This window comes from Natrix helvetica (assembly GCF_964273705.1).
Source record: "Natrix helvetica genome assembly, chromosome: 2".
Lineage (NCBI taxonomy): Eukaryota > Metazoa > Chordata > Lepidosauria > Squamata > Natricidae > Natrix > Natrix helvetica.
Genome location: NC_138552.1, coordinates 211,947,017 through 211,973,970, shown reverse-complemented (window position 1 = coordinate 211,973,970; position 26,954 = coordinate 211,947,017). Strand labels below are relative to the sequence as shown.

Here is a 26,954-nt window from a genome sequence, read left to right as displayed (position 1 = left end):
ACGGATCCTGGACATGGGCTTCAAATGTCATATTCCTCTTGTCAAGCCGCTCCTGAACAACAAACAACGTCAGAAGCGTCTTACCTGGGCTAAAGAAAAACAGACCTGGTCTGTTGCTCAGTGGTCCAAAGTCCTCTTTTCTGATGAGAGCAACTTTCATTTGGAAACCAAGGACCCAGAGTATGGAGGAAGAATGGAGAGGCACACCCTGCAAGATGCTTGAAATCCAATGTGAAGTTTCCACAGTCTGTGTTGATTTGGGGAGCCATGTCATCTGCTGGTGTTGGTCCACTGTGCTTCATTAAGTCCAGGGTCAACACAGCCGTCTCATCTACCAGGAGATTTTGGAGCACTTAATGCTTCCTTCCGCAGACAAGCTTTATGGGGATGCTGACTTCATTTTCCAGCAGGACTTGGCACATGCCCACACTGCCAAAAGCACCAAAACCTGGTTCAATGACCGTGGGATTACTGTGCTTGATTGGCCAGTAAACTTGCCTGACCTGAACCCCATAGAGAATCTATGGGGCATTGCTAAGAGAAAGATGAGAGACATGAGACCGAACAATGCAGAAGAGCTGAAAGCCGCTATTGAAGCATCCTGGTCTTCCATAACACCTCAACAGTGCCACAGGCTGATAGCTTCCATGCCATGCCACATTGAGGCAGTAATTGCTGCAAAAGGGGCCCAAACCAGGTACTGAGTACATATGCATGCTTATACTTTTCAGAGGTCCGATATTGTTCTATGTACAATCCTTGTTTTTTTGATTGCATGTAATATTCTATTTTTCTGAGATGGTGGATTTGGGGTTTTCATGAGCTGAAAGCCATAATCCTCACAATTAGGACAAATCACAGCTTGAACTATCTTGCTTTGCATGTAATGAGTCTATCTCATATATTAGTTTCACCTTTTAAGTTGCATTACTGAAATAAATGAACTTTTGTATGATATTCTAATTTTTTGAGTTTTACCTGTATACTGAACACAGCCATTTTTGGCCTTCCTCAGCCCCTTCCCCACATGCCATTTTTGCGAAAAATGGGACATTTTTTGCAAAAATTGAGGCTTGTTTGCCTTTCCTCAGCCCCCAGCAGCCTTCTGCAGGCTTCAGCAGGGCTGGGGCAATGCAAAAATGCCCCCGTTTTTGCGAAAAACAGCCTTTTTCCCCTTCCCTCAGCCCTGCTGAAGCCGAAGGCTGCTGGGGCTGAGGGAAGGGAAAAACTTTTTTTTCTTACTTACCTCTTCGAAATCTTGGTGCATCTTATACACCGGTGTGTTTTATAGTCCAAAAAATACAGTATTTATTTTTAATTTTTATTACTATTAAATTTATTTGCCACCCATCTCGTTTCAAACAACTTTGGTTGGCTTACAGAATAACAACACTAGACAAAATAAAATCATTACCCCAAAGATGGAGGAGTGAGCCGTGAGGCGGAGGAAATAGGATTAGCTCTTAATTAGTCAACTATTTATAAATATATAAATTAGTCAATCATTTATAAATATATATTTGTATATACTACGTTGAAATTTGTAAACATTATGCAGCATGTACATCTTCATTTAGCATTACAGCATAAATTCTCCAAACTTAGAAATGGTTTCACTAAGAAGCCGTTTTATTTAATTTGGGGGGGGGGGAAAGAGAGATTGTTTTTATGCCTTCTGAAGAATCCTCTCTGTCCTCTCTCTTTTCAAAACATAAAAACCATCACCACATAACTATTCTCCCGAAGTGCTTATCATCTGTTGACAATTTATAAGTTGCACAAGACATCATTTTTTCGCTGTTGATGAAATAAATTATTTGTAAGCAATGAGTATTTGTCGCAAGCAATATTCTCGCTCATTATCTTGTGAGCAGCATCTCTGCTAGAGCAGAGAATTGTGAAGATACATTTTTACCTGCCACCACCTTAATATTACAGAATAAAATGAAATAAAATATGACAGGCAAACCTGCTTAATACTCAGGAGGGAGGGCTCCCCAGCAGGCTGCTGTTCCAATCTTAATTTGAGACACTCGTGGATAACATTGAGAAGAACTCGGCAAAGAACCAGAAAGGCAGGTTCAAAAGATGGCAAATCCATAGATTTCAACTCTTCCCATGATACAGTACTGCATTTCTGATCTGAAGAAGCCGGAGAATTTGACAACTGCACATAATCTGAACGTAAAATGGGATCTGGGTATTCAGAAAACTAACAGCAAATAAAAGACAGAGAGAGAGAATTTGGCAATTAATTTCTTCTCTTCTTTGGAACAGTGCATTTTTATAAACCACATATTAACTTTGAAAAGAACTTCTGAAAATACATGAAGCAAAACCACCTTCTTTTTAAACTGCATCCTATCCTTGCAGATAAATGTTTCAAGAAAGGTTTCTAGGCCATACAGCATAGATGCTGATATTCAAAGTATGCTTACCTCTCCTCCTCCAATAAAAAAAAATCCCTTGTGATGCAAGCATGGGAGTTAGATTGGGACTAAACAACTGGTTGCTCCAGAAAAGTAGCAACATAGGAGTAATTAGGCTTGTAGCAATGATGAATAACCAGCATGGTTGCTAGATTTACAAGAAACACATCTGGCAGCATTACCCAAGGAAAATTGTTTTTAACAGAAATCCATGGAAAACTAAAATGCCAATGAGATAAAGGAATGACCATTGGCTTACCTGAAGGGTCCTTTTCTGTGCACTGCGGGAGAGTCCAAGCAACGGGTTAAATCAGTCTGGTTGCCCTAGGACTGAGGAATCTTTTTCCTTGGCCACGCCTCCTGGTGTTGCTTGGCCCCAGAATTTTGACAAGGTCTGGAACCTGTGAAGTCTGGAAGCGTGATGAAGCAGTAAAGGAAAGTCCAAGTTGACACAATTGTCACAAATCCCTGGACGGAGGAGCCAGGGTGGGTTGGATTCTCCCGCAGTGCACAGAAAAGGACTCTTCAGGTAAGCCAATGGTCATTTTCCTGTGCACTGCTTGAGAATCCAAGCAGCGGGACATACCCAAGTTATATGTCACTAAGGCGGGCAGAAGGTCAGTCCCGGGATTCGGTCGTGGAAACAACCGCCTGGAGAACCCGCCTGCTGAACGAAGCTTCGGACGATGCATACATGTCCAATTTATAGTTCCTGACAAAGGGCGATGGTGAAGACCAGGTAGCCGCTCTGCAGATGTCGTCAATGGTAGCCTGGGTAGCCCAGGCTGCGCTGCCCAGGTGGTGGCAGCGCTCCTTGTGGAATGAGCGGTAATGTGTCGAGGTACTGCTCTGGACTGATATTCATATGCAGCTGCAATGCATGCTCTCAGCCACCTGCCAACCGTAGAAGTTGTCACCTTCTTACCCAAGGAAGCTGGTTGGAACGACACAATAGAGGGCCTCTGACCTGCGGAAGTGGGCCCGTCTGACATCCAACTTATGCCAAACACTTTCCCTTGGGTGGTTGGGGAACGAGCAAAAGTTTGGTAAGATGACTTCTTGTGCCCTGTGGAACCAGGTGTTGATCTTTGGATGAAGGCAGGGTCCAGACACAGTACGACTCTGTCCGGATGAATGACACAAAGGTCCTCCCGGACCGATAGAGCCACCAGCTCTGATATGCGCCTCGCAGATGTTATTGCAACAAGAAAGGCAGTCTTTAAGGTGAGGTGTCGAAGTGAAGTTGTACATAGAGGCTCGAAGGGCGGTGAAGTAAGCGTGTGTAGGACCATCGATAACTGCCAGGTAGGGTAACGGTGAACCACCAGAGGGTGTAAGTTGAAGGCGCCCTTAAGGAAACAGTGAACCCTTGATATTTTGCTGAGGGACTGGGTCGGATCACCGGACCAAACGGTGGATAGTGCCGCCATCTGACGACGAATGGTGTAGAAAGTCCAGTACGCGAAAAACAGGTGCAGTGACTGGATCAAGCTGGAGGTTGTCACACCACTTGGCGAAGGTGGACCAGGTGGAGTCGTAGATCCTAGTCGTTGAAGGATGCCTGGACGCCTGGATGGTACGTACCACCTCCTCCGACAGGCCCTCTCTCCTCAGGAAGTCCCCTCAAGTGCCAGACGGCCAGCTGGAGCCACTGGGGGTCCAAGGTGGACAATGGCCCCCTGGATGAGGGAGATCTGGTCTTGAGGGATTCACCATGGAGTGGACACCGACAGGCTGACAAGGTTGGCGTACCAGGACCTCCGAGGCTAGTGGGGTGCTACAAGGAGTACCTCCGCCCTCTCCGCGATGATTTTGCAGATCACCTGTGGTAACAGCGGGAGAGGAGGGAGGGTGTACAGCAGTCCCTGAGGCTACCTGCATCGAAGGGCAGCCGTCCTCCCCGCCCCCAGAAAATGGAAGCGGGAGAAGCGTTGGAGTTGCGTGTTCTCTCGGGTGGCGAACAGGTCGATCATGGAGGTGCCAAATCTGCGAGACAACTGGCGGAATAGGACTGGATCCAATCGCCACTCTGCATTGTCTATGGTCCTGCTCAACCAGTCCGCCTGAGTGTTGTCCACTCCCGAGATGTGGTCGGAGTGAATGGATGCAACGTGATGCTCCCCCCACCTGCTCAGGGCCTCCGCCTCTGCCATCAGTTTCCTGGACCTGGTGCCGCCCTGGAGATTTATATGTGCCTTGGTGGCCACATTGTCCATCATCAGGAGGAAGTGCTGATGCAGAATGTCCTGGTGAAAATGTCACAGGGTGAGACTCGCTGCCTGCAGTTCCAAAAAGTTGATGTTGCAAGCTGCTTCAGCTGGCGACTACTTGCCCTGAGTTACGCGATGTCCCATGTGCGCCCCCCAGCCAACAAGGCTGGCGTCTGTCGTGATGACCACTCTCACAGGTTCCTTGAACAGGTGTCCCTTCAGTAGAGCTGTTGATTGCCTTGAGATATCTCTTCATGGTCGGGGGAAGCCACACCGTCATGGATAAGTTGCTCCTGTTGGCTCTCTGATGGGGCAGGAGAAGCCACTGCAACTCTCTGGAAGGGAGCCGTGCCCAGGGGATGACCGAGATGCAAGAGATCATCTTCCCCAACAGTTATGAGAGGAGTAGCACAAACACTCGCTTCAAGCTCAGAACCTTGTGGGACAGGGATACTAAATTGTCTATCCTGTCCTGGGAAAGGAACACCCTGCAAGTTGAGGTGTCTATCACTGCCCCCGGGTGGAGAAGGTTGGTAGTTGGAGTGAAATTTTCCAGGTTCAAAGAGAACCCGTGACTCCGGAGAGACCTAATGGTGATGCAGAGGTCCCGTAAGGCCTGTTTCCTGGACGACGATTGGATGAGAATGTCATCCAGGTAATATTGTAGTCTTATGGGCCTGCGCCTGAGGTGCACTGCAACCACTGACAGAACTTTTGTGAAGGCCCTGGGTGCCGACCACAAGCCGAATGGAAGTACTGATAGTGTCGGTCGGCGTAGAAAAACTGCAGGAACCTTCGGTGTTGTGGCCGAATAGGGATATGTAGATAAGCCTCCTTTAAGTTGATGGACGTCAGGAGGTCCCCCTGGCAGATCCCTGCTAGGATAGTCTGCAGGGATTGCATCTTGAACCTCCTGTATGCAATGTGACGGTTGAGATTCTTGAGGTCCAAGATAGCCCTCCACCCCCCCTGAGTTCTTGGGTACCAGGAAGAGAATGGAATAAAACCCCTTGCCTTCCTGGTCGAGTGTAACCTGCTCCATGGCATTGATCTCCAGGAGATGGTGAATTTCCTGGGTCATGAGCTCCCTCTTGAGAGGGCAAGAGGGGTTGGGCAGCGAATGAAATTCTGAGGGGGTTGAGAGAGGAATTCTAACAAAAGTCCCTCCCTGATGGTCTCGAGGACCCAGGCATCCTCCGTGGTCAGTTCCCATGGGGGGGGGGCGAACAGTTGAAGCCAACCCCCAATGGGAGGGGACCATTGATGGTCACTTGGATTTGCAGAAGGGTCTGTTGGAAGCCCTGCCGCGGTTGGACCTGCGGTAGTTGAACTGCTGCCTACACCTATCCCGAAAGGACTGCCTGTCCTGGGACCTATCTCTTGACTGACTGACTGGTCTGTTCGAGGAAGAGGATCTTGCAGGCTCATTGGAACAAAACGACTGCCTCTTGAAATAGGGGGCGGATTTATAGTCCTGTTTCTTGTTCAAGGTAGGCAGAACTTTCTGCTTATCCTTAGATTTGATCAAGAAGAGGTCTAGGACCTCCCCAAACAATTTGGTCCCATTAAATGGAGCAGAAGCCAATTTCCACTTGTTCTTCTGATCCACCTGTCAGTGTCGAAGCCACACAAGGCGGCGGGACATCACCGCATTAAGGGAAGCATCAGCCGAGTATTGGGACACTGCAATAATTTTGGTTATGTCCTGGCAAAGATGTGTCTCCTGCCAGTAGTTTAGCCTGAAGCTCAAGGAGCCAAATGATAGAAGCCCTGTTGAAAAAGGATGCGGAGGAAGACCCCTTAATGGCCCAGGCTGCCCCCTGATGAGGCTTGTGGCAAGCCTTCTCCGCTTTTTTGTCCTCCGCCTTGAGGCCTTCTAACAGGTCGGCAGGAAGGATCAAATTAGAAGTGAGGGCTGCTATAGGAGAGTCCACAGATGGTAGGACCAGAATGTCTTCCAATGCGGGATCTACTGAATACAGTTTTTTGTCCCCACCACTGGGCGTGGCCAGGGAACCAGGCTGGACCCATTGTCGCTGAATGACATCCATAAAGAGATTGGGAACCGGAACCAGCTCTTGCTGAGGGGCCTGAACATTAAACATGCTTGCATTGGGATTAACCAGGGTGGAGTAAGAAGATCACTGCACGGTCTTAGGTTTGGTACCCACTTGGCCACTTCTTAGCCTTGTGCAAGATGGACTTAAATAAGCTAGACTTAAAGAGCCCTGAGAAAGCAGGGGCATCCAGAGGAAGGTCCTCATCCTCCGAGAGCTCCTGCTTCTCCTGATCTGGGTCCTCCAAAACGGAAGCCTCGCTGAGCGCCGAGGATTCCAGAGAAGGATGACAGACCCGCCTGGCAGTAGGGGGAGCCTCTGGCCTGGACTGAGAAGTACTGGGAACAACAAGCAATTGATCCCTTCTCTGCATCCCCTCGGCTATGCCTTGAGAGATGGCTTGGGCGACAACCGCCTGCATGTGGACAGATAACTCGGGTTCCTGAGCTAAGCCAGTGTCCAGCCCAACCATGTCCCTGGAAGAAGGAGGACCCTGTTGGGCAAGGGTAGATCCAGTAAACCCCCCCCCCCCAGGGTTGGGCCCCACGAGAGCAGGCCCTGAGTCAGAAACATACGAAGGTGTAGGAGAACCCGGGTCTTCCAGAGACCTATCCGGGGATAAATCCTGGGACTCCACCACCTCATCAATCACGGACAGGTGATCCCCCCCTTGAGGGTGGAAGAAGGGCTCAACTAGAGGAGTGGGTTGAGGGGCCTCCCTTGCTGCCTGGCGCTGGGCCTTCTCGAACTGCTTGTCGAGATCCCGCTGCCGCCTCTCAGCATTCCTAGTCACCACCGTGGAAGGCGCTTTATAGGGATGATTATTCTGACTGACCATCCTGCCCTTCCTTGCCCTTGCCTGCAGAAGTTCCCTTGCTAGGGGTCTGTGAGGGACCTGGTCTACCGTCAAGGGAGGCAGATGGGCCAGGTTGCTCCACAGCTTGGTGGCACAATCTTCAGTCAAGAAGGCCAAGGCAGGTGGAGATCAGGTGGTGATGGAGACTCTGGCGGCTGACACTGGAGCTGATGACCAGCATGTATTGAGCAATCTTGAACAGTGCATGAAAAAAATGCCAGAAGAGAAAGCTGGGGCTCTGCAAATGAGTCCAATGAAAATCCAGCCACTCAAACAGGAGGTGAGAAGGTGGAAAAGCAGCCGAGGTTGCAAGACCAGGCAGATAAAGCAGGGAGAGTCAGTGGAAATAAATGAGCAGCCCTCTCTGTGCCGGTGTATGACCACCAGGTGGCCAAGACACCAGTGTCGCTTGGGGAGACGTTGTGGGTGGCAGTGATCCAGCTGGAAACCCTAAACAGGGCCAGCTAACAACCCTGCAGCTATCTGCTGAAGCGTGGCTGAGCGGTAAAAATCCAGTTTAAAAAGGCGCGAAATTAAGCCTTTCCAAAATGGCTGCTGCTCCGGTGCGAGGATGGAGGAAGAGAAGATGGCAGCCGAGGGTTTAAAAGTGGCTGCACACCTCTCCGCGGCAGGCTGCACCTTCCCAAAGGCAAGAAAACCGCAAAAAACAACAACAAAGCAAACCGCCAGCAGCCTTGCCGCCCTGCTGCACTTTAAAGCTGATTCGGCAGCTCTCTACTGCCGTCTAAAGGCGGCACGGCAAGCGGAGCACCCACCACCACCACGCCTACCTCTGAGTCTCAAGGAGCAAGCCAATAACGGAGAGTAAATAGGAATGACGAAGAAAAAATTAAATCTAAATAGCCCACACTAATAGGGGGTAAAAAGTACAAATAAGGACAAGAAGGAAACATTAAAAAAAGGAATAAGTAGTAGGAGAGTCCAATCCTTGGATAAATTAAGCTGGAGCTCACAAAAACAGTTCCTGAATGGGCAGACTGAGGAAAAATTCTTGGACCAAGCAACCCCAGGAGGCGTGGCCAAGGAAAAAGATTCCTCGGTCCTAGGGCAACCAGACTGATTTAACCCATTGCTTGGATTCTCCAAGCAGTGCACAGGAAAATAGATTATTAAAATACCAGCAATGTCTAAACGTCTCTAGGATTGTCTTTCTTGGGTCTACATAAGAGAGCCACAGAGGCAGCTGGTAGCTGATATTTTCTCTCTGGATTGGGATGGTATCATTATATAGCACAATGGGAAAATTAAAACAAGAAACCAGTGAACCAGAATACTGGACAGTTCAGGGAAATTCTGCGGAGGTGAGCCATTGAGGCTCCAGCACATGTCCCAGGATGCCAGATGTTAATGATAAGGATTAATATGAAGAAAGCTCTTGCCAGTTTTCACATCCTACTCCATAATAGTAGGAACCAAACTATTGATCAAATGTAAAGTTCATATACCAGGTATTCATCACCATGCATATAACTGAAGCATATGCAAAACATCAAGCAAAGGAAAAGTTTCCCTTCAGTTGGGCCTGATATGTATGGCCTACGGTATCCCTCAGTTTTCTTCTGGGATGTTTTCTTGCTGCCCAGTTGAGCCTACAGCCTGAGGGGAGGGTGGGGCTCTCATCCTAACTATCCCCAACTTTACTTAGCTCCTAACCTACTTTTCATTGGCCAGCACTTCCATTCGTTGAGGGAATGAAAATATATATAGAGAATGCTATAGAAAAAGAGAAGCAGGCTTACCTGGTTTAGAATCTTCTTCAACTATCATGTCTAAAAATTTAAATAAAAGTAGGTTTTACCCCAGTCCCAGGAACTAATAATTAATTATTCTGCAATATAGACCCAGTTAAAACCTTTTCTAAAAACAAACAAACCCAGTCTTTGCTTTTTCAATTGTCTTCTTCAGATCCCATATAACATTTTCCTAAATATTTGCAATTCCTTATAAAAATAAGACAGTAATTTAACACTCTGTTAAAAACCACTTAAAAGTTAAAACAATCATTATCTTTATCCACATTATCAAAATCTGCAGTGAAGTAGATCAGATACCAGGAAAAACAATCAAATTGTTATGTCTATGGAAGAATTTACATAGAAAGGTAGCAGCATTTTAATCCACCTACAACATTCAGAGGTTAAAAATCCTGCTTCAAGACACTATTTGCTTTAGGATAATTTCAGTAGCATAATTCTACTTTATGGTTGATTTTAAATTACACAGTGATTATTAAACTTTAAAAAAAAAACAAATTTGAGAGACATGGTATAATAAAACAATCATATACCAAATTTTTGCTCCATAAGACGCACCTGACCATGAGACACACTCCTGTTTTCAAGCTCCTTGTATCCCGTCTTTAGCCTCCTGGCGTCTCATTTTCAACCTCCGCACATCCCACTTTCAGTCTTCGTGAGCCCTGTTTTTGACCTCTGTATATCCTGTTTTCAGCTTCGGTGTGCCCTGTTTTAGGCCTTGAAATGGGCCATACAGAGGCTGAAAACAGGGCATGCAGAGGTCAAAAACAAAGCACGAAGAGGCCAAAAACGGCCGGCGGGTGGGGGCTGGTGGGTGGGCGGGGCTTCGGCAATATTCATTCCATAAGATGCACAGACATTTCCACCCACTTTTGGGAGACAAAAAAGTGTGTCTTAGGGAGCGAAAAATACAGTATATGGATCTTTATATGATAACCATGTAAATTATAAAATACAAATGAATATTTGATTTTATCATAACAAGAAAAAAACTGTCAGGCTTCTCCCACATCAAAATTATTTCCAGGAATCTGACACCAATGTAATATTTGAATGCATCTTTTACTCATCCAACCGTAGGTTAGATGCTGGAGTACTTCTGAAACATGCAAACCCAAAAGAAATTTAATAAATGAGGATGGGTTTTTGGGGGTTAAGCGTGCAAGGCAAGACTAGGATATCAGAAATTCAATACTCCTGTAAATCATTAAAACTGGATGATTTTGGTTAGCTACTCTCATCCAGCATAATCACAAAATTCTTGTGATAATAAACAGGATAGGAAAAAAGCAGACAGGCTTCTAGAACTACTTGGAGGAAGAGCAGAATGTAAGTACAGTAATGCATAATGTTTTTGTATTAATTATTTTGAATTTAAATGTATTTAAAATATTCAGTTTATGGTATCTTAGCTCTCGCAGGATTTCCTGGTAATTTTTATTCCCTAAATTTCAGAAGGATTGGAACTTTTTTTTTTCATTTTGTATAAAATTACATTCCAGTCTAAAGAATATCCTTTCTTCCACAATCAAAATCATATAAGAAACAATAAAGTAGCTTCCATAATATTCTGTGAAGAAACTTTCATTTCTAGCACTTGGCCATTATTACTCCAATAAGGCCCGTCCCATGTTATAGGGCCATTAGTATCATCACTAAGAAAGGAGGAAGAGAATGGGAGAAATTGAATATGTAGTGCAGCAGCCCACAACCTCTGGGGCACCAGAGATTGATTCTGTGGAGTTTTTCTGTGGACTGGAGGGGCGTGGTTTGTGTGTTGCCTGCAACCCGTGAATGAGGCTTTGCTTGTTTGCACAGACCGGTTTCTGGCATGCTGCAGACCAGTGCTGGTCCACAGACCAGGGGTTGCAACCCTTGATGTAGGGCATTCCCACTAACATTTAACTTCAGGAAATTGATACAGTAGTCCTCAACTTATGACAACTGAGCCCAAAATTTATGTTGCTAAGAAAGGCAGTTATTAAGTGAGTTTTGCCCCCTTTTACAACCTTTTCTGCCACAACAGTAGTTGTTAAGTGAATCATGCAGGCATTGTGAATCTGGGTTCCTCCATTGATGTTGTCAGAACCTGGCTAGGAAAGTTACAACTAGTGATCATAACTCTGCAACAGTGCAACAGTTGTCATAAATACAGGCCAGCTGAAAAGCTCCCAAATTACGATCATGTGACGAAGAAGCTGCTGCAACGGCTGTTAAGTGTGGAAAGTGGTCATCACTTTTTAAAGTGCCATTGTAATTTCGACAGTCACTAAATGAATGGCTGTAAGTCAAGGACTACCTGTATAGACTGTGTTGTGGCCTTTTTGTAGTGCTAGATACAGAATTGACAAGGAAAGTCCACATATATATTATATTATGTTTCACCTGATAATGTAACCATTATTAAAGCATGTCAACATGGTTTAGCATGTTTCAAGCACATTTTTACATAGAAAAACATTTTGGGAAAAAAACATTGCTTAAAAGGACTATTGGCTGAGCATCATCCATTCCACCCGCCTCCCCAAACCTACCTCCAGCTGCTGATCATTCTTTATCAATGCCATTCGGGCTCTCTGCAAGGAGCCATGCATTAACTTGTGAAGTCTTAAAATGAGTTTCCTTAACCCCATCTGTTTCAGTGCTTTATCTACAAATGGCCTATAAATAGAGGTCGTACAATGTGTGCCGCAGTCTATCTCTCTGCTGCACTCTGTAACTGCCCAGCAGGTTGAGTCATCTTCAGATTCAAGCCTATCAAGCTTCCTTGACAAATGGACCTGTGCCTCAAAGTCAAAATTTTCCTTATTGGCAAGATTATTCCGGATGGCTTGTCTGAGTTCCTCCACATTCTCCTTAGAGATTTGTTCTTCATCTTCACTTTCCTCTGTGCATGCACCTGAGGTTACCCTATCATCATCCTCGTCTTCATCGTAAACTTCATCCTCTGGATCATTGTCCCTGAATGAACGAGGAGAAGGGATTTCAAACACTGGCCAGCCAATGACAGAAAGATTCTTGATGCCCAAAACAGTCCCCATAATCCTTAGTTTCTGGTTTAAATCTTTTGTAATGTTTAACCAAAGACAAAGTGCCTGCACCCTGTCCTGAAAATCTCTTGCAGCATATTTTTCATAGTCACTTTGAAGGGCCTTCAGAGATGGATAAAGTGCTTCTACATATTCTAGCAGCTCCATTATCCGCTTTACCTGTTCAAAAGAGACCCGCTGGCGATGGAGGTGCTCGTGATAGCTTGAGTAGCCCATTACATTAGCTCCATGGGCTGCTTTACACTGTCTTGCCGACGTACCATTAAGACTAGCTCCATTTCCCACACAGGAGAGGTTCCGATAGTTTACCTTGAAAGTAAAAATTTCATTGATAATATCAGGGATGGCTTGACGAGCTGTGTACAAATAGAAGTCTTGGTCCTTAATAGTCCGCCCTGCATGCCATGCCTGCAGTTCAAGCCAGATTAATTCATTGGATCGGTTTAATTCAACAGAGGAAGTGCTTTCCTGGCCTTTCTGCTCTTTGTCCTTTTTCTTGGAAACTGAGGTAAGCTTTAGCAATAGCCGCAGGGTCTCAAAAAATTTTAAGCGGTCTGCTGGGTAATCGGTACGAGACGTCTGGCGTGTAGTTTTGGCTATAGGCACGGGTACAGATACTGGAGGCTTAGCATTGCTGCAGCCAAGGCTGAGGTAAGGCTTATTGAGATCAACATCCGGAATCGACTTTTTTGGTAAGGACCCACTAACCGAGTCCAACATGAACGAACACTGTACGTTTTTCTTGTGATCTCTCTCAGTTGTCCTTAGGGTGGCTCGGATCTTTTTCCCCTGCTTATAGCTGTGTTCTTCTGAGTTCTCGGAGATTTTAATATTATCTTTGTGAGGCAGTTGGTTGGGTAAGCTCATTTTCTCTGAAATCATAACATGAAACACATTGTTTTCACATCAAAAGAAAAACATGCTTTAAAAAAAACCTACTTTATACTAATTTTATCTATTTCTTCCATTCCATAAGTGTTCAGTTTTGTTGTATGATAAATACAACACATTCATGACAGTCCCTTAAAATTATTTAAAAGGTTCAAAACCAAATAGATATCACACATAATTCAAATGCCACTCAAATACCCTGCCCATGTTTTTATGACTAGCGTCATAAATTTATGAAACACTGGAACACAGGCATCCAGTAAGAAACCACATTGATGTCAAACATCGCAACATCATGTGAATTATGCAAATTATGTAATTTGGCTCAGTCAAATCATGATGCAGATGGTGTACAGTACAGAATGTGCACAATTTATGTGATGATGTCATAAGACATACGACATCATTCTCCATCTGCCTTCCTACGATATCTATATAGTACAGATTGTTACCTGGTACTTAGCTGTGCCCACAAATTAAGATGATAAAACGTCTTAGTAGTTATGAGAATGGCAACAGGATAGTCATATCCCACTCATCCAACCATAACACACTGATGCTTCAGTAATTACATGTAAAGTTATCTGTGGCCACGTTTGAAACTTTGAATTATTAGGTTCCTGTCATTACAAAACCACATGCCAAATTAACTTTTTACTTAAAACTTCAGGTTTTTTGTATTACTGCTGTTTTTAAACAATGAGATAAACCTCAATTATCTGATTTAGTTATCTTAATTTCTGTACCTCTTCATTATGCCTTCCTAGTCATTCAACTTAAACCAAAATCTAACATGAGAATGAAAAAAACATGCATTTTAGAAATTTCCATGAATGTGTAAGTAGCAATAAATGATAACCACACCAAAGAGCTCTTTGAAACATACTTCACTCAAAATTCAAGGCACTCTGAGTCATTTTGTACCTAAGGGCATCATAATTATATTGTGGCGCTTTTAAAGTAACAGGGCTAATGGAAACATTCAGTTGTACTAATTGTAACCCTAAGAAGTGACTTCTCATTAAAATTATCTCTTTTACTATACATAGCAGATGGAACCAGTGACTAAATAGAAGTCTTCAGAGCATAAGCCTTGATGGAATGGAGAGGAATCACATTTTTTTCTTAAAACTCCTGATTAAATCTTTTTTAAAACGTATACACTATTGCATAAGCTCTAAAAGGCAAAACTGTGAGGTTGTAAAACTAATTTCATTGATGCATAATTTCAATAAAATTGATGTAAGCAACATCCTTCCTGAGAAAGATACTTGAGCAACAGATCGATTTTGTAGATCCATTTTGGTTAGTTTAAGCCTGATGCTGGTGTAATAACCCTTATCTTAATCTCTCTTAGCTGAAAGAAAGAACATGGAGGGTAACTCTGATGATTCTGTTAAACCTTTGAGTGGGCTTTTGAAATATTGATCATGATGTTTTTCTGAGAGGTTTTCCAAGTTAGATGAAAGGGAACTCTATGCATGGCCCTGCTTGTACAGCATAGCCATCTCCTGAAAATGGTGCTGCGGGATTCTGCAAGGTTGCATTTTATCCCCAATGCTGTTTAAAATCTACATGAAGCTGCTGAGTGAGATCATTTGGAGAAATGTCACCACTTTGCTGAGGGCACACAGTCATCTGTTTTCATTAGCTCCAGGTGAAGTAGAAATATTAATTCAGTGCTGGCCACAGTAATGGGCTGGATAAAGGCTAACAACTTCTGTCTGTCCATGCAGCATTTCTGGACAAGATGGAAATGCTAAGAGCAGATAAGTTTATCCAGGTGAGCAATGGTCACCTTATTCTGGAAAGTGATCTACAACCCTTAAAAGATCAGTTTCACAGTTTGAGTATTCTTTTGGTCACTAAAGACCCAAGTGTCCTCTGTGGTACAAAGTGTATTTTACCAACATAGGCTGGTAATGGTAATGTATTCCAACTATGGACCTTATAGCTTTCCATTCAGTTTACTATTATGTAATTTATATGACACAGACCCCTAAAACAATCAGAAAGTTAACACAACATATAGAAGTGAAAATTCTGACTGCAACTTTTCTGAGGGAAAACTGTGAACATTTTGTGTGTGTGTGTGTGTGTGTGTGTGTGTGTGTATGTATGTATGTGTATGTATGTATGTATATATGTATATGTATGTATGTATGTATGTGTGTGTGTGTGTATATGTATGTATGTATGTTGCTTAGGAACTACTAATTACTTCAACATCGCTTTTCTTGCTTATCTTCTTGTATATTTTAACTTCCACTCAAACATTTGAACTATGTTTTTAATGAATGGTATGCTGTCCTTGAAAAATTAGGTTTTTATAAATGCAATTTAATAAATACATTTTTTTGCATTAATCTTATTGCAAAAATAGCGGTTTTATCGATCGAGTATTTAAAGAAACTATTAATATAATTCTGAGCAGGGACACAATTATACATGTTTGTCTTTTCATTATTATTGAGACGCGGGGATGATGGAAATTTTACTAGTAATTTATTCCAAATTTTGAATGCAAAAGCATAAACTCATTCCTACACTCATTTTTCCCTATATTTAGAATGTTTAGCAGTTGTGTAAGAGTTACAAACAAGTAATGTACATAATACCTTGTAAACCCATATAAATGTATCTGATCAACAAAATGCTTTTATTACTATCTTAACAACTAAGGTGCTAAGGGTTACGAATACTTAGGTGGACAAAGCTAGTTTAAATCTTAGCAAGTAGCCATGCTCTTGGGATAATACCGGTATAACACTGACCTATTTTAAGAGTTATTTTAAGAATGATAAAATGTGGAATACTTTTAAAGTTATACTTTTTATAAATCTCATCTACAATTAAAAAAGCAGAAGAAAAAGAGAATTATTTAATATTTATAATTTTACTACACCTGAAATTCTGCTACACAGCTTGCATAGCTTGAGGAATATTTCTAGTTTTTGACAATATTCATATATTTTACAATAAATATATTGCCAGTACTATTATAGTACATATAGACTGACATAACAACATTTTTACTTTTTTTTAGTGCCTTCAAGTCATGTCTGATTCCTGGATACATCCCTGCAGTTTTCTTGACAAAATTTCAATAGTGGTCAGTAGATGATTTTATTTCCATGGCAATAGTCATGCATATTTGTCAAAATAATGTACACGCATTCAAGATACATGATTTCTCTCTGCACTAACTTGCTTACATAAACCCATGCAGAACTATAGAGCACCTGCCTTGCTTAATAAAGATAAAACAGTTAAATAGTTCAGTGTGGTAAAAATGTCCTGTCTCTGTATCAGACAACTTTGAACAATTACTGCCTGTCAGAACAGATAATACCAAGCTAAATAGACAACGAGACAACCTTGGGAAAAGCTGACTATCCACAATGCTATTTTCTTCCCATTTCTAATTGCTTTTAATATACTTTGTAACGAATTAACCCTCTTAATCCTGCTGCTCTTCTGTGCCAGTTGTATTGCAAAAGAGCAGGTGATGAGACAGAAATCTGAGGCCCTTTGATCTTCCCACTAACGCTTAGCCATTCTGTATCAGGAGTGGCAGAACAGTAGGCTCCATGGCTTGGCTATTCATTCTTCATCAAATGAAAAAGGGGAATGGAAGATTTCTGCACATTCAGCAGAAAGGAAGAGACTTGATTCTCCCTCCTCTCCCCCCATAGAAACCGTTCATTTCTCAATTTTCACTGCATTGGACGAAAGCTCTCATTTGTCTAATATAATAAATATACTGGGAAAACGACAGTAGATTTCAAGCAGAATACCAAGTTACTCACTGCTGACTGCTTTACTTTTTGCAATCCTGAAAAATTCTTGCATACCTTTCAAGGCAGAACGGTTGTTAAGTTTCCCAACGTTACTTTTCAGATGTTTTGTTGACAGGCGTTTCATCTGCCGTGGTGTGCTAGGAGGGGAGGTTCCATAGAAAGTTTCAGTATTTGCTTCATCCGATAAGTCTTCAGTATCACATTCGGATATCTTGCAAGTTGCATCTTCAAATCTGCACTCTTGCCTAAGTATAAACAATGAAAGAAATTAGGAATTATAGGTTTACAATCCCCATCCCACCTCAAAGGGGAGGGGGGAAGAATCCCACCCCAATTTAAATGCTTTCATCTAAGTGTCATGATCTTTCTGCACCGTTGCCACTCCAGTGAGATATATAGCAGCTCCCTTAAAGCAGTATTTTTTTCCCTCAGTTACTAGTGCATCACTTTTATGTCTTCAGTTGAAAAACCTTGTAGATTGAATTGATTTTTTTAAAGTAACCCCTGTGATCAGTTAACAGTTAACATCACCGCATTCATTTAGCAAACACTGCATAAAAGGTCTTAAAATCTATCGTGATCATTGCCTGATGACCTGTTTAATAAGTATTATGACAGTAAAATAATTGCAGGCTCACTTGCAGTCGTAAATCAAGGACTATCTCTACTTAAACCGGACTTAAGCAATAAATTCACAATACCAAAAAGACTACTTTCATTAAACATCATGAAACATCTTCATTATACTGTTTAATACTGGAATAGCCTATATCAGAAAACACTGGAATCACTTTATATGTTTTCAATGGAAGCATAATGGTTACTCAGCACAAATGTTATAATACTTAAACCTCTAGATGGGTTGGTATTGGATCAGATGAACTTCAAGGATCCTTCGAAGTTAAGAATACAGATAGTCCTCGACTTACAACCACAAATGGGCCCAAAATTTCTGTTGCTAAGTGAGACAGTTATTCATTTTGTGACCTTTCTTGCCACAGTTGTTAAGTGAATCGCTCCTGTTATTAAGTTAGTAACATAGTTGTTAACTGAATCTGGCTTCCTTATTGACTTTGCTTGTCAGAAGGTCACAAAAGGTGGACAACATGACCCCAGGACACTGCAACTGTCATAAATACGAGTCAATTGCTAAGCATCTGAATTCTGATTGTGTGACCATGGTATGCTGCCATGGTCATTTGAGAAAAGTGATAAGACACTTTTTTCACTGCCATTATAACTTCTAATGGTCACTAAACAAACTGTTGTAAGTAGAGGATTACTTGTTCAGTGTAGAAAACCCAGATTTCAAATTATGGAATCCATATCCTCATTAAAATGATTTCGTAGTAAAAAGCCTTGGCACAAAACCTACTCACGTCCAGTTGCAGTCAGCACACATAATACAGGGTTATGCAGAAGAACATTCTGATTCAGTATGAAACAGCTTAATATGTAGTACGGTACATACTTTGCCCTCTGAATTAGACTAGGTAGCATAGAAAACTCTTTGGTGCTTTGAAAGAAGCAGAATCTTTGGAAGAAGGCTACCTGTGATGACGGCACTCAACTGGGGGTCACAGTTCAGAGAGCCACAGAGAGTAACCGTGACTACGGATGCAAGTTCCTTCAGCTGGGCAGCATTGATGGGCTCAAAGATGGCACAAGGCCATTGGACAAAGACAGATTTGCGCCACAATATCAACTATCTAGAGCTCAAGGCGGCATGTCTCGCTCTCCAGCATTTCCAGCACAACATGCATCACAAACACTTGTTACTTCTCACCGACAATATCGCCACAAAGGCACATGTAAACAGGCAAGGTGGGACTCATTCCAGGGCTCTGTGGACAGAGGCACACAACCTCGTGGGCGGAGACTCATGTCATATTGATAGTAGTGGATCACATTTCCGGGACTGTCAATCACCAGGCGGACTGGCTCAGCTGAGCCACAGTAGACCACGTGGAATGGCAGCTTCACCCGGACATATTTCAGCGTATTTGCCACAGATTCGGGACTCCAGTGATAGATCTGTTTGTAACTCTTAACTGACGAGATTTGAGGAGCCGAGGACATGGATGCGCTCAGATACCGATGGCCGTCAGGCCTTCTATACGCTTTCCCTCCCCTTCCCCTTCTTCCAAGGACCAACAGGAAGATAGTGTCAGTGGGGGCGGAGATAATTCTATTAGCGCCGGATTGGCGCAGGAGGCCGTGGTATGCGGACTTGGTCCAACTGTCAGAATACCTCCACCTTGGAGATTTGCTTGTGCCAGGGGGTGTTGATTCATCCAGAGCCTCAATGGCTAAAACTAACTGCCTGGCACTTGAAAGCGACATTTTGAGTAGGGCCCAGATGTCTGCTAAGGTTATTTCCACCTTAGAAGCAGCCAGGCAACCTTCGACCACTAGAATATATAACGCTACGTGATCAGCGTTTGTACAGTGGTGTGAGGCGACATCCATTAGGACAGAGGACGTGCCTGTGCCGCAAATTTTAGACTTCTTGCAAGCTGGGTTAGACAAAGGGTTGATGTACAATATCTTACGTCACCAAACGGCGGCACTTTCCACCATTCTACCAGGTGAGGGTCAGGTTCCCCTATCTCATCTTCCTTTAGTTAGGAGGTTCTTGAAAGGGGCTGCCAATATTGCCCCTCCGGATTCCCCACATGGGACTTACCTTTGGTTCTACAGGCTGTGACTGAAACACCTTTTGAACTGATTCGCTCGGTATCCCTTCAATTCCTAACTCTAAAAGTGACTTAATTGCTATAACATCGGCTAGACGCATCTCAGATATTGGGGCTCTGTCCTCACATAATGATCTATGCATTTTCCACCAGGATAAGGTGACACTAAGGTTAGATCCTGCCTTTCTACCCAAACTTAATACCCCGTTTCATAGGGCACAAGAGATAGTGTTGTCCAACTTTTGTCCTGCTCCATCTCATCCTAGCCTCTGGCACAGGCTTGATGTCTGTAGGGCATTGAGAATTTATCTCAGGGGAACAGCTTCATTCCGTAAATCAGAAGTTCTTCTGGTGTCCTTCGAGCCATCCATGCAAGGTGCTCGGGTGACATCTAACATGATAGGTAGGTGGTTAAGGAAAGTGATTTCCTTGGCCTATGTAGCTAAGGGCAAAAGTCCTCCTCAGGGAATTACTGCACATTCTACTCACAGTGCGGCCACCACGGTGGCATGGGCGACTAGAGCGCCATTTGAAAATATCTGTAGGGCAGCTTCTTGGGTGACTTCTACTTCATTTATTCGACACTACAGATTGGACACTTACGCGTCAGCTGAAGCATCATTCGGCCAAAGAGTGTTGCAGTAAGTAGTGGCTCCATCAGGCGCTACCAATTTATAATTCTTCCCTCCCCTATGGACGCTAGCTTTGGTACATCCCACTGGTAGCACCTCCCTCTGCTCATCATTGAGAACAATGGTTGGTACTTACATGAACGTCGATTCTAATGATGAGAGGGAGGTGCTACCTTCCCACCCTAAGTAGAGTAGCAGCTTGGGGGAGGAGTTGTTTCTTTCTTTGTTGTGACATTTGCTTAACAGGTTTATTCCCTACAACCTCGAGGAAACTGGGCAGAAGGAGTAGAGGCATGGCTGCAACAATTTTATCTCAGTCTATGGACCAATCAGGATTGATGATAGCCCATTGGCAGTACCTCCCTCTCTCATCATTAGAATTGACGTTCAGGTAAGTACCAATGATTGTTTGACACATTCCATATATTTAAGTTAAAACAAGATGTTAATTTCTGAGAGACAATACTAGGCTCTCCCACTACAAGAGCTATGAAGCTATAAATATTTACTACATCACACCAAGTAGTTACAGAATTTTAAACGAGATTAAAATGCAATCAAAACAGGATACAAACAAGGTCTTCACATTTAGTAATATAAATGGCATTATTGAATCTTTCAGTAAAATAATCACCTCAAATTAATAAACTTCCAATTTATCCAATGATCCAATGAAATTATCCAAAAGCAGAATTTCAACAAAAATAAGGAACAATTTATTATGCATTTAACATCCATTTTTAAAAAATAGAATGAACAAGAGCTATTTAGCTGAAGGAAATACTGCAACAAATGTTTAAATTACTTATCTTTTGACTGACAGAGAGAAAACATTGTTAGTTTGTCTAGACAGTTTTAATATATATTTTTAAATAGTGCTAATAAACAGGGAGGAAAAAACTCTCCCCTAAGAACCAACTTTAATGTAATCTTAACTGGTAAATGACTATATAATCCTTGCAAAATATCACTACTGACATTTGAAATATTGTTAAGTTTAAGCCAAGAAAAATAGCTAAAAGAGCAAGTTGTTTTATGTACGAGGTAAAAGCACTGATTTGTAATGTCACCATCTGTCAAACTAATGAATCAGGGAGAAAAATGTATCTGGAATACAAAGATGTCAGTTCTAAAGGAATTACCAATTAACCCAGAATGAGAATAGACATTCAGCAAATTATCTTTTATTCCAAACTTGGCTACTCAACCCAATACAATGCTAAAATATGCAAGAATGGGAATGAAATGTATTTTGCTTACATTTTCAAAATTACAGAGGACAACATGCTCCAATACAACACTTTAGCCTTGCCAGTATTGTCTCTTTTGGTGGTCACTCTTCCTCTTTTGAAATCTGGAGGAAGATACTTTTTCTGGTCCCTATCCCTTAAGGAATCTTATCTGCAGGGATCCTGAGATCAGATCTAACCTCTAAGATCTCTGTCCCTATTACTTTTGCAAAGCCAATTATAATTTGCCTATTCTGGGATACCATTGGAAGCTGATAATTTTTATTTCTCCTGCTGAGGATGGTGCTATGGATAATGTAATGCATGTGGAATGTTAATTAACTACAGTATACTATTTTGCTTATTCTGCTACATTTAATTTAATGTTCCTCCTATTTAAGGTGCAGAGGTGGGTTTCTACCGGTTCGGTCCGGTTCACCCGAATAAGTAGTAAAAATCTAGCATACCTTTCTGAACCGGTAGTAATGGCAGCCTGGCCACACCCCCGAACCGGTTTCATGGTCACTGCTCGCTCGCCCCGCCCTGCCCAGTCTCTGCTTTGCAGCTCTGCCGAAAGAATATTCCACCATCCCAGAACAACGCCGTGCTGGGAGTTCTCCTGTGTGGACACGCCTGGCTGTAGCAAAGCACACGCTGCCTTCGGGGGGAGAGGGGTGTTCCCTGGCTGGATCAACTGTGGCGGCACCAACGGACAGCAGGATACTCTTTCAGTGGCGGGAGAAGGAAGAAAGTGCTCCAGGAGAGCACCAGGCGGATGTCCTGAGACTGCTGCACATGTGCACCGCCTACCCTTCTGCAACAGTTTCTTCCTTCTCCCGCCGCCGAAAGAACATCCCGCCGTATTGTTGATCCTGTGCTGCGCAGTTCCGGGATGGCGGAGAGCTAAGGCCAGTTCAACTGCCACCGCCATCAGGCGCATCCATGCAGAATTCCCCAGGGAGAGGCGGTTGAAAGTAGTCAATGAGATGTCTTCCTGCTTCCACCCTCTTTCTCCCCCTTTCGAGACAAAACGGGCCATCAAGCCAAACCTCTCACACCACTTTCTCGCTCCTGCAGGGGGAGCAGGCAGGCTGGAGCTCGGCCGGCCACGGATAGGCGAGCGGCGCAGAAGCGAGTCCCACGCCGGTTCTCGGAGGAAGGAGGCAGAGATGCTGGAATGGGCCTTACTTCCCTTACTGCCCCCTCCTCGCTGGCTGCAGTCCGGGCCTCGCTTGCCCTGCTTAGTTGGGCGGCTGGCTAGGAAAGCGGCGAGGGGGTGAGCGGTGTTGAGAGGTAAGGGAAGCAAGCACCAGGCCAGCATCTCTGCCTCCTTTCTCCAAGAGCTGTGGAAGCATTGATGGGAGGAGGAGGAAAGGCAGGAGGAGTGGACAGGCCAGAGTGTGGGCAGCTACAGATGGGCGAACAGAGTGGAAGGGAGCCCCATGCTAGCTCTCAGAGGAAAGAGGCAGAGACGCCAGCATGGGACTTGCCTTGCTTCCCTTACTGCCCCCTCCTCGCTGGCTGCAGCCTGGGCCCCGCCTGTCCTGCTTAGTTGGGTGGCTTGCCAGGAAAGTGGACAAGGGATGAGCGGCAGTGAGCGGTAAGGGAAGCAAGCACCAGGCCAGCATCTCTGCCTCCTTCCTCTGAGAGCCGTGGCAGCGAGGAAAGTGAGGCTTCTTTGCCAGCCTCCCAGCTAGCAAAACATAATTTTTTGCTGTGTGCAATTTTGCGGTTCTGTGGATAGGTGGGGGGGCACGTGACTGCGTGTGCGTGTGCATGGGTGAGTGATATCAAGGTGACCTCGCCCACTCAGTCACTTGTCCTCCACCTAGCCACACCCGCAGAACTGGTAGTAAAAAAAATTGAAACCCACCCGTTAAGGTCTGCAAGCCACAGAGATTCTTTCTCTCTAGTTCATTGCATGGATTTTTGTGGCTGTTTTCAGCTGAGAGCTGTTTGGATCAAAAGATCTCTAAGTCACTTGAAACTGTTTCTGTTGTTATATATATCAAAATTAACTCCTTGATTAACTCCAAGAGTATCGTGCAATTACAACCTATAGTCAAATATTCTATTTCTTGGAAAAGCATAACTCCAGATGCATGTTGATAATGAATTATTTGAACCCATCTCAACTGGACTTTCAGCCAGAATATGATACTGTAATCTATGCTAGAAACTAAATGTGGAAAGTAAAGCCCTGTTAATTTTCATCTCAGGAACTTTCAATATAATTAGCCGTTTGCTCTACCTGGAAAGATTGAGTGTGGTTGTAGAACTGTGCCACTAGGGCTCCATTGTTTAATGCCTAAGCTGTTGATTGGGATATAGAATTCAGCTTGGCTCCCATAGAGTAGCAAATACCAACATAAAATCACAAAGAAAAATAATTCAAAGCTTTGTAAGGTAATACTCAAGCCTGCTACAGCTACCCTTCAACTTCAAGGAGCTAATCTGTTTTCCAAAATGTGCACTAACTTCTCTAATGAGTTGGATGAAGCTGAAATTAAATCAACACTCTTGGTTAAATAAGAAATTGGACTGAGATTTATCTTATCTTTTTGATGGAATTGCAGCTCCATCTGAAAGAGCAGGTTTTCCATCTAGAAATGCCCTTGATGAGCGGCTGTCATTTGATTCACAAATAGCAACTATAGAAAGCAGAATATCTGCACAATTACAGCTGTGCCAATTGCAGCTGTTTCTTAGATTGAATGGATTAAGGAAAACTTATCCAATAATTGGTTATATCCTATTCTGACTTTTATTGTTGTGTATTGTTGTATCTATATGGTAGACAGACCAACATCTTGTGCTCTACCTCTTTCTCACTTTATCTTTAGGTGAATTAAGGTGTCTGCAACTTGCAGCTTTGAAGCCACATTTGGCTCTTTGGGCCCCCTGCTGTGGCTCCCTGTCGGATGATCCCACCACTGGCTGGATCCTCCCTTCGCCCTCCTCTTCCAGGCACTCCTTGCCTGGTCTGAGAAGGTAAGGGCAACGGTGGGGGATGGAGAAGCAGCTGGGGCTGATTCTCACTCTTGCTAGAGCTTCTTCCAGCCCTTGTTGGTGCTAGCCGTGCCTCGGTGCTTGGGAAGACACGAAACCTGCTCTCTTCCCCGAGATACTGGCCCGACCTGGCTGCAACAGATGCTGGCTTCGCTAACATGAGGGCTGGCGGGGTGGGAATGGGATCCAGAAGGATGGGACGACGGAAAGGGGGAGAAAGCCAGAGCATCCTCGCCAATGACGCTCATCCATCAGTCATTCTCCCCTCCCCATCTTTCTCGTCTCTCTCTCTCTTGGAAAGCCAAGGCTGGCCCAAACCGGCAAGCTCTCCTGGGGCTCTTCGCTACTCCTTTTCTTTCTTCTTGGCAACTTTTTGGAAATCCGGGCTGGCTGAGGAACAAGCGCAAGCCGCGGCAAAGGCTTTTCTTTGGGTGACCCTCCTCCCCCCTGCTCCTTCTCCTCTCGCAACCACAGCCAGCCAGAGAAAGACAGACACAGAGAGAGAGACACAGAGAGAGAGAGAGATACAGAGAGAGGAGATGGATAGAGGGGGGACGGACAGACAGGCAGGCAGGCAGGCAGGCAGGCAGAGATACACACACACACACACACACACACACACACACAGAGGGCGAAGATAGAGAGGGGGAGAGAGAGACACAGAGAGAGGGGGGGGGAGGTCAAAAGGGTTTTCGGTTCTGGGTGTTTTTTAACAACCGGTTCTCTGCCCTAATGACCGGCTGGGTACACATGGTTGGGGGGAGGGTGTCATGCGACAGTGTGAGAGGGAGTGACATTGAGTTTGCCATGCCCACTTAGGATTTGTGGCTCCCAGTGTTTTATTTTCTGTGGGAAACAGGTCCAAATGGCTCTTGAGTGTTTAAGGTTGCAGACCCTGGTCTAAGACATTTTCTCAAACTAATTTTGGGGACTGGACTTAAGCCACACTTAACTGATCATTAGTTAAATAGGAAACTGGATTAAGAATCAGTTTATTTTTGATGATGTACTTCTGAAAATAAGGATATTTCCACTTTCCTTCTTCCTTTGCTCTCTACAAATATATATCACTGGGGCTATTCTTTAAAATTGCAATTAGTGAAAAATGTGGTAGCAGTAATACCAGTAGATGGTATTATCACACCCAATTGGCCACGAGACTGGGATGAAGTGAATTCTCCCGAGACCTGAAAACAAGGCACAAAGGAGAAACTCCCACCCCACCTGACAACTAGCTATCTAGGGCGGGAACTGGAGCCTCCGGTCCCAACTCCTAAAATAGAACTTCAGGTAAGACCAACTGCCATTTTCCAAAGTGAGGAACAGGAGTCTCCAGTAGATGGGATCTACCAAAGCTATAGTCCCATGGGCGGGGAACTAATGATCTGCGAGGACCTGCTGAAGCACCCTACGCCCGAACGCTGCATCAGTCGATGTGAATGCATCCAACCTGTAATGGCGAATAAATGGCAATGGGGAAGCCCACGTCAATGCTCTGCAAATGTTGTCTTTTGGAGCCTGAGAGGCCCAAGCAGCTGAGGTGGCTGCGCTCCTGGTAGAATGTGCCAAAATACCGGTTGGCACAGGCAACCTCTGAGACTCATATGCCAGGACAATAGCCAAACGGATTCAAAGGCTAATGGTAGAAGAGGTGACCCGTTTTCCCAGCGACAAATGCTGAAAGGACAAAAATAGCGCCTCCGACCTCCGGAAGGAAGCCATTTGCTTCAAATAAATACGTAAGGCCCACCAGACATCCAAGCGGTGCCACTGGTGTTACCAGGATGAGATCCGCCTGCTCCCTGACTAGCTTCTAAATGACCCCGGGAATGAGGGGAAAGGGAGGAAAAGCATACAAGAGCCCTTCTGGCCACCTTGTGTGAAGAGCGTCGACCCCCTCTGTTCCCCGAGCTGGGAACCGAGAGAAGAACCGGGGAAGCTGTGTGTTGAATGGAGTAGCAAAGAGGTCCACCACCGGTCGCCTGAACTTCTGGCAGATGCTCCGGAAAAACTCCAGGGGGAGACTCCCCTCTCCGTTGTCCACCATCTCCTGACTCAACCAGTCACCCTGATGGTTGTCGACGCCTGTGATGTGCTCTGCCTGGATAGATCGCAGGTGCCTCTCCGCCCAGTTGCTCAGCGACATCGCCTCTGCGCGCATTGCCTTGGAACTTGTGCCACCCTGCCGATTGATGTGGGCCTTCGCTGCCACATTGTTGGTCAAGATTAGGATGTGACGACTCTTGACGGAGCCCCGGAAGTGCCGAAGTGCCAGATGGACCGCCCGGAGCGCCAACCAATTGATATTGTGCCGGAG

At 44.3% G+C, this 26,954-nt stretch overlaps 1 protein-coding gene across 5 annotated transcripts in view; it reads right to left on the bottom strand.

Annotated features, from left to right (window-relative positions):
- Nucleotides 1-26,954, bottom strand: part of MAP3K4 (mitogen-activated protein kinase kinase kinase 4) — a 120,296-nt gene that overhangs the window by 45,288 nt on the left and 48,054 nt on the right. For all 5 annotated transcript variants that reach the window (XM_081943457.1, XM_081943453.1, XM_081943454.1 and 2 more), the window contains exons 2-4: nt 17,126-17,316; nt 11,865-13,252; nt 1,970-2,212 (exon numbers count right to left, since the gene is read on the bottom strand). In XM_081943457.1, the coding sequence (XP_081799583.1) occupies nt 1,970-2,212; nt 11,865-13,252; nt 17,126-17,195 (1,701 nt within the window). In that variant the 5' untranslated portion in view covers nt 17,196-17,316. The remainder of the gene's footprint in view (nt 1-1,969; nt 2,213-11,864; nt 13,253-17,125; nt 17,317-26,954) is intronic.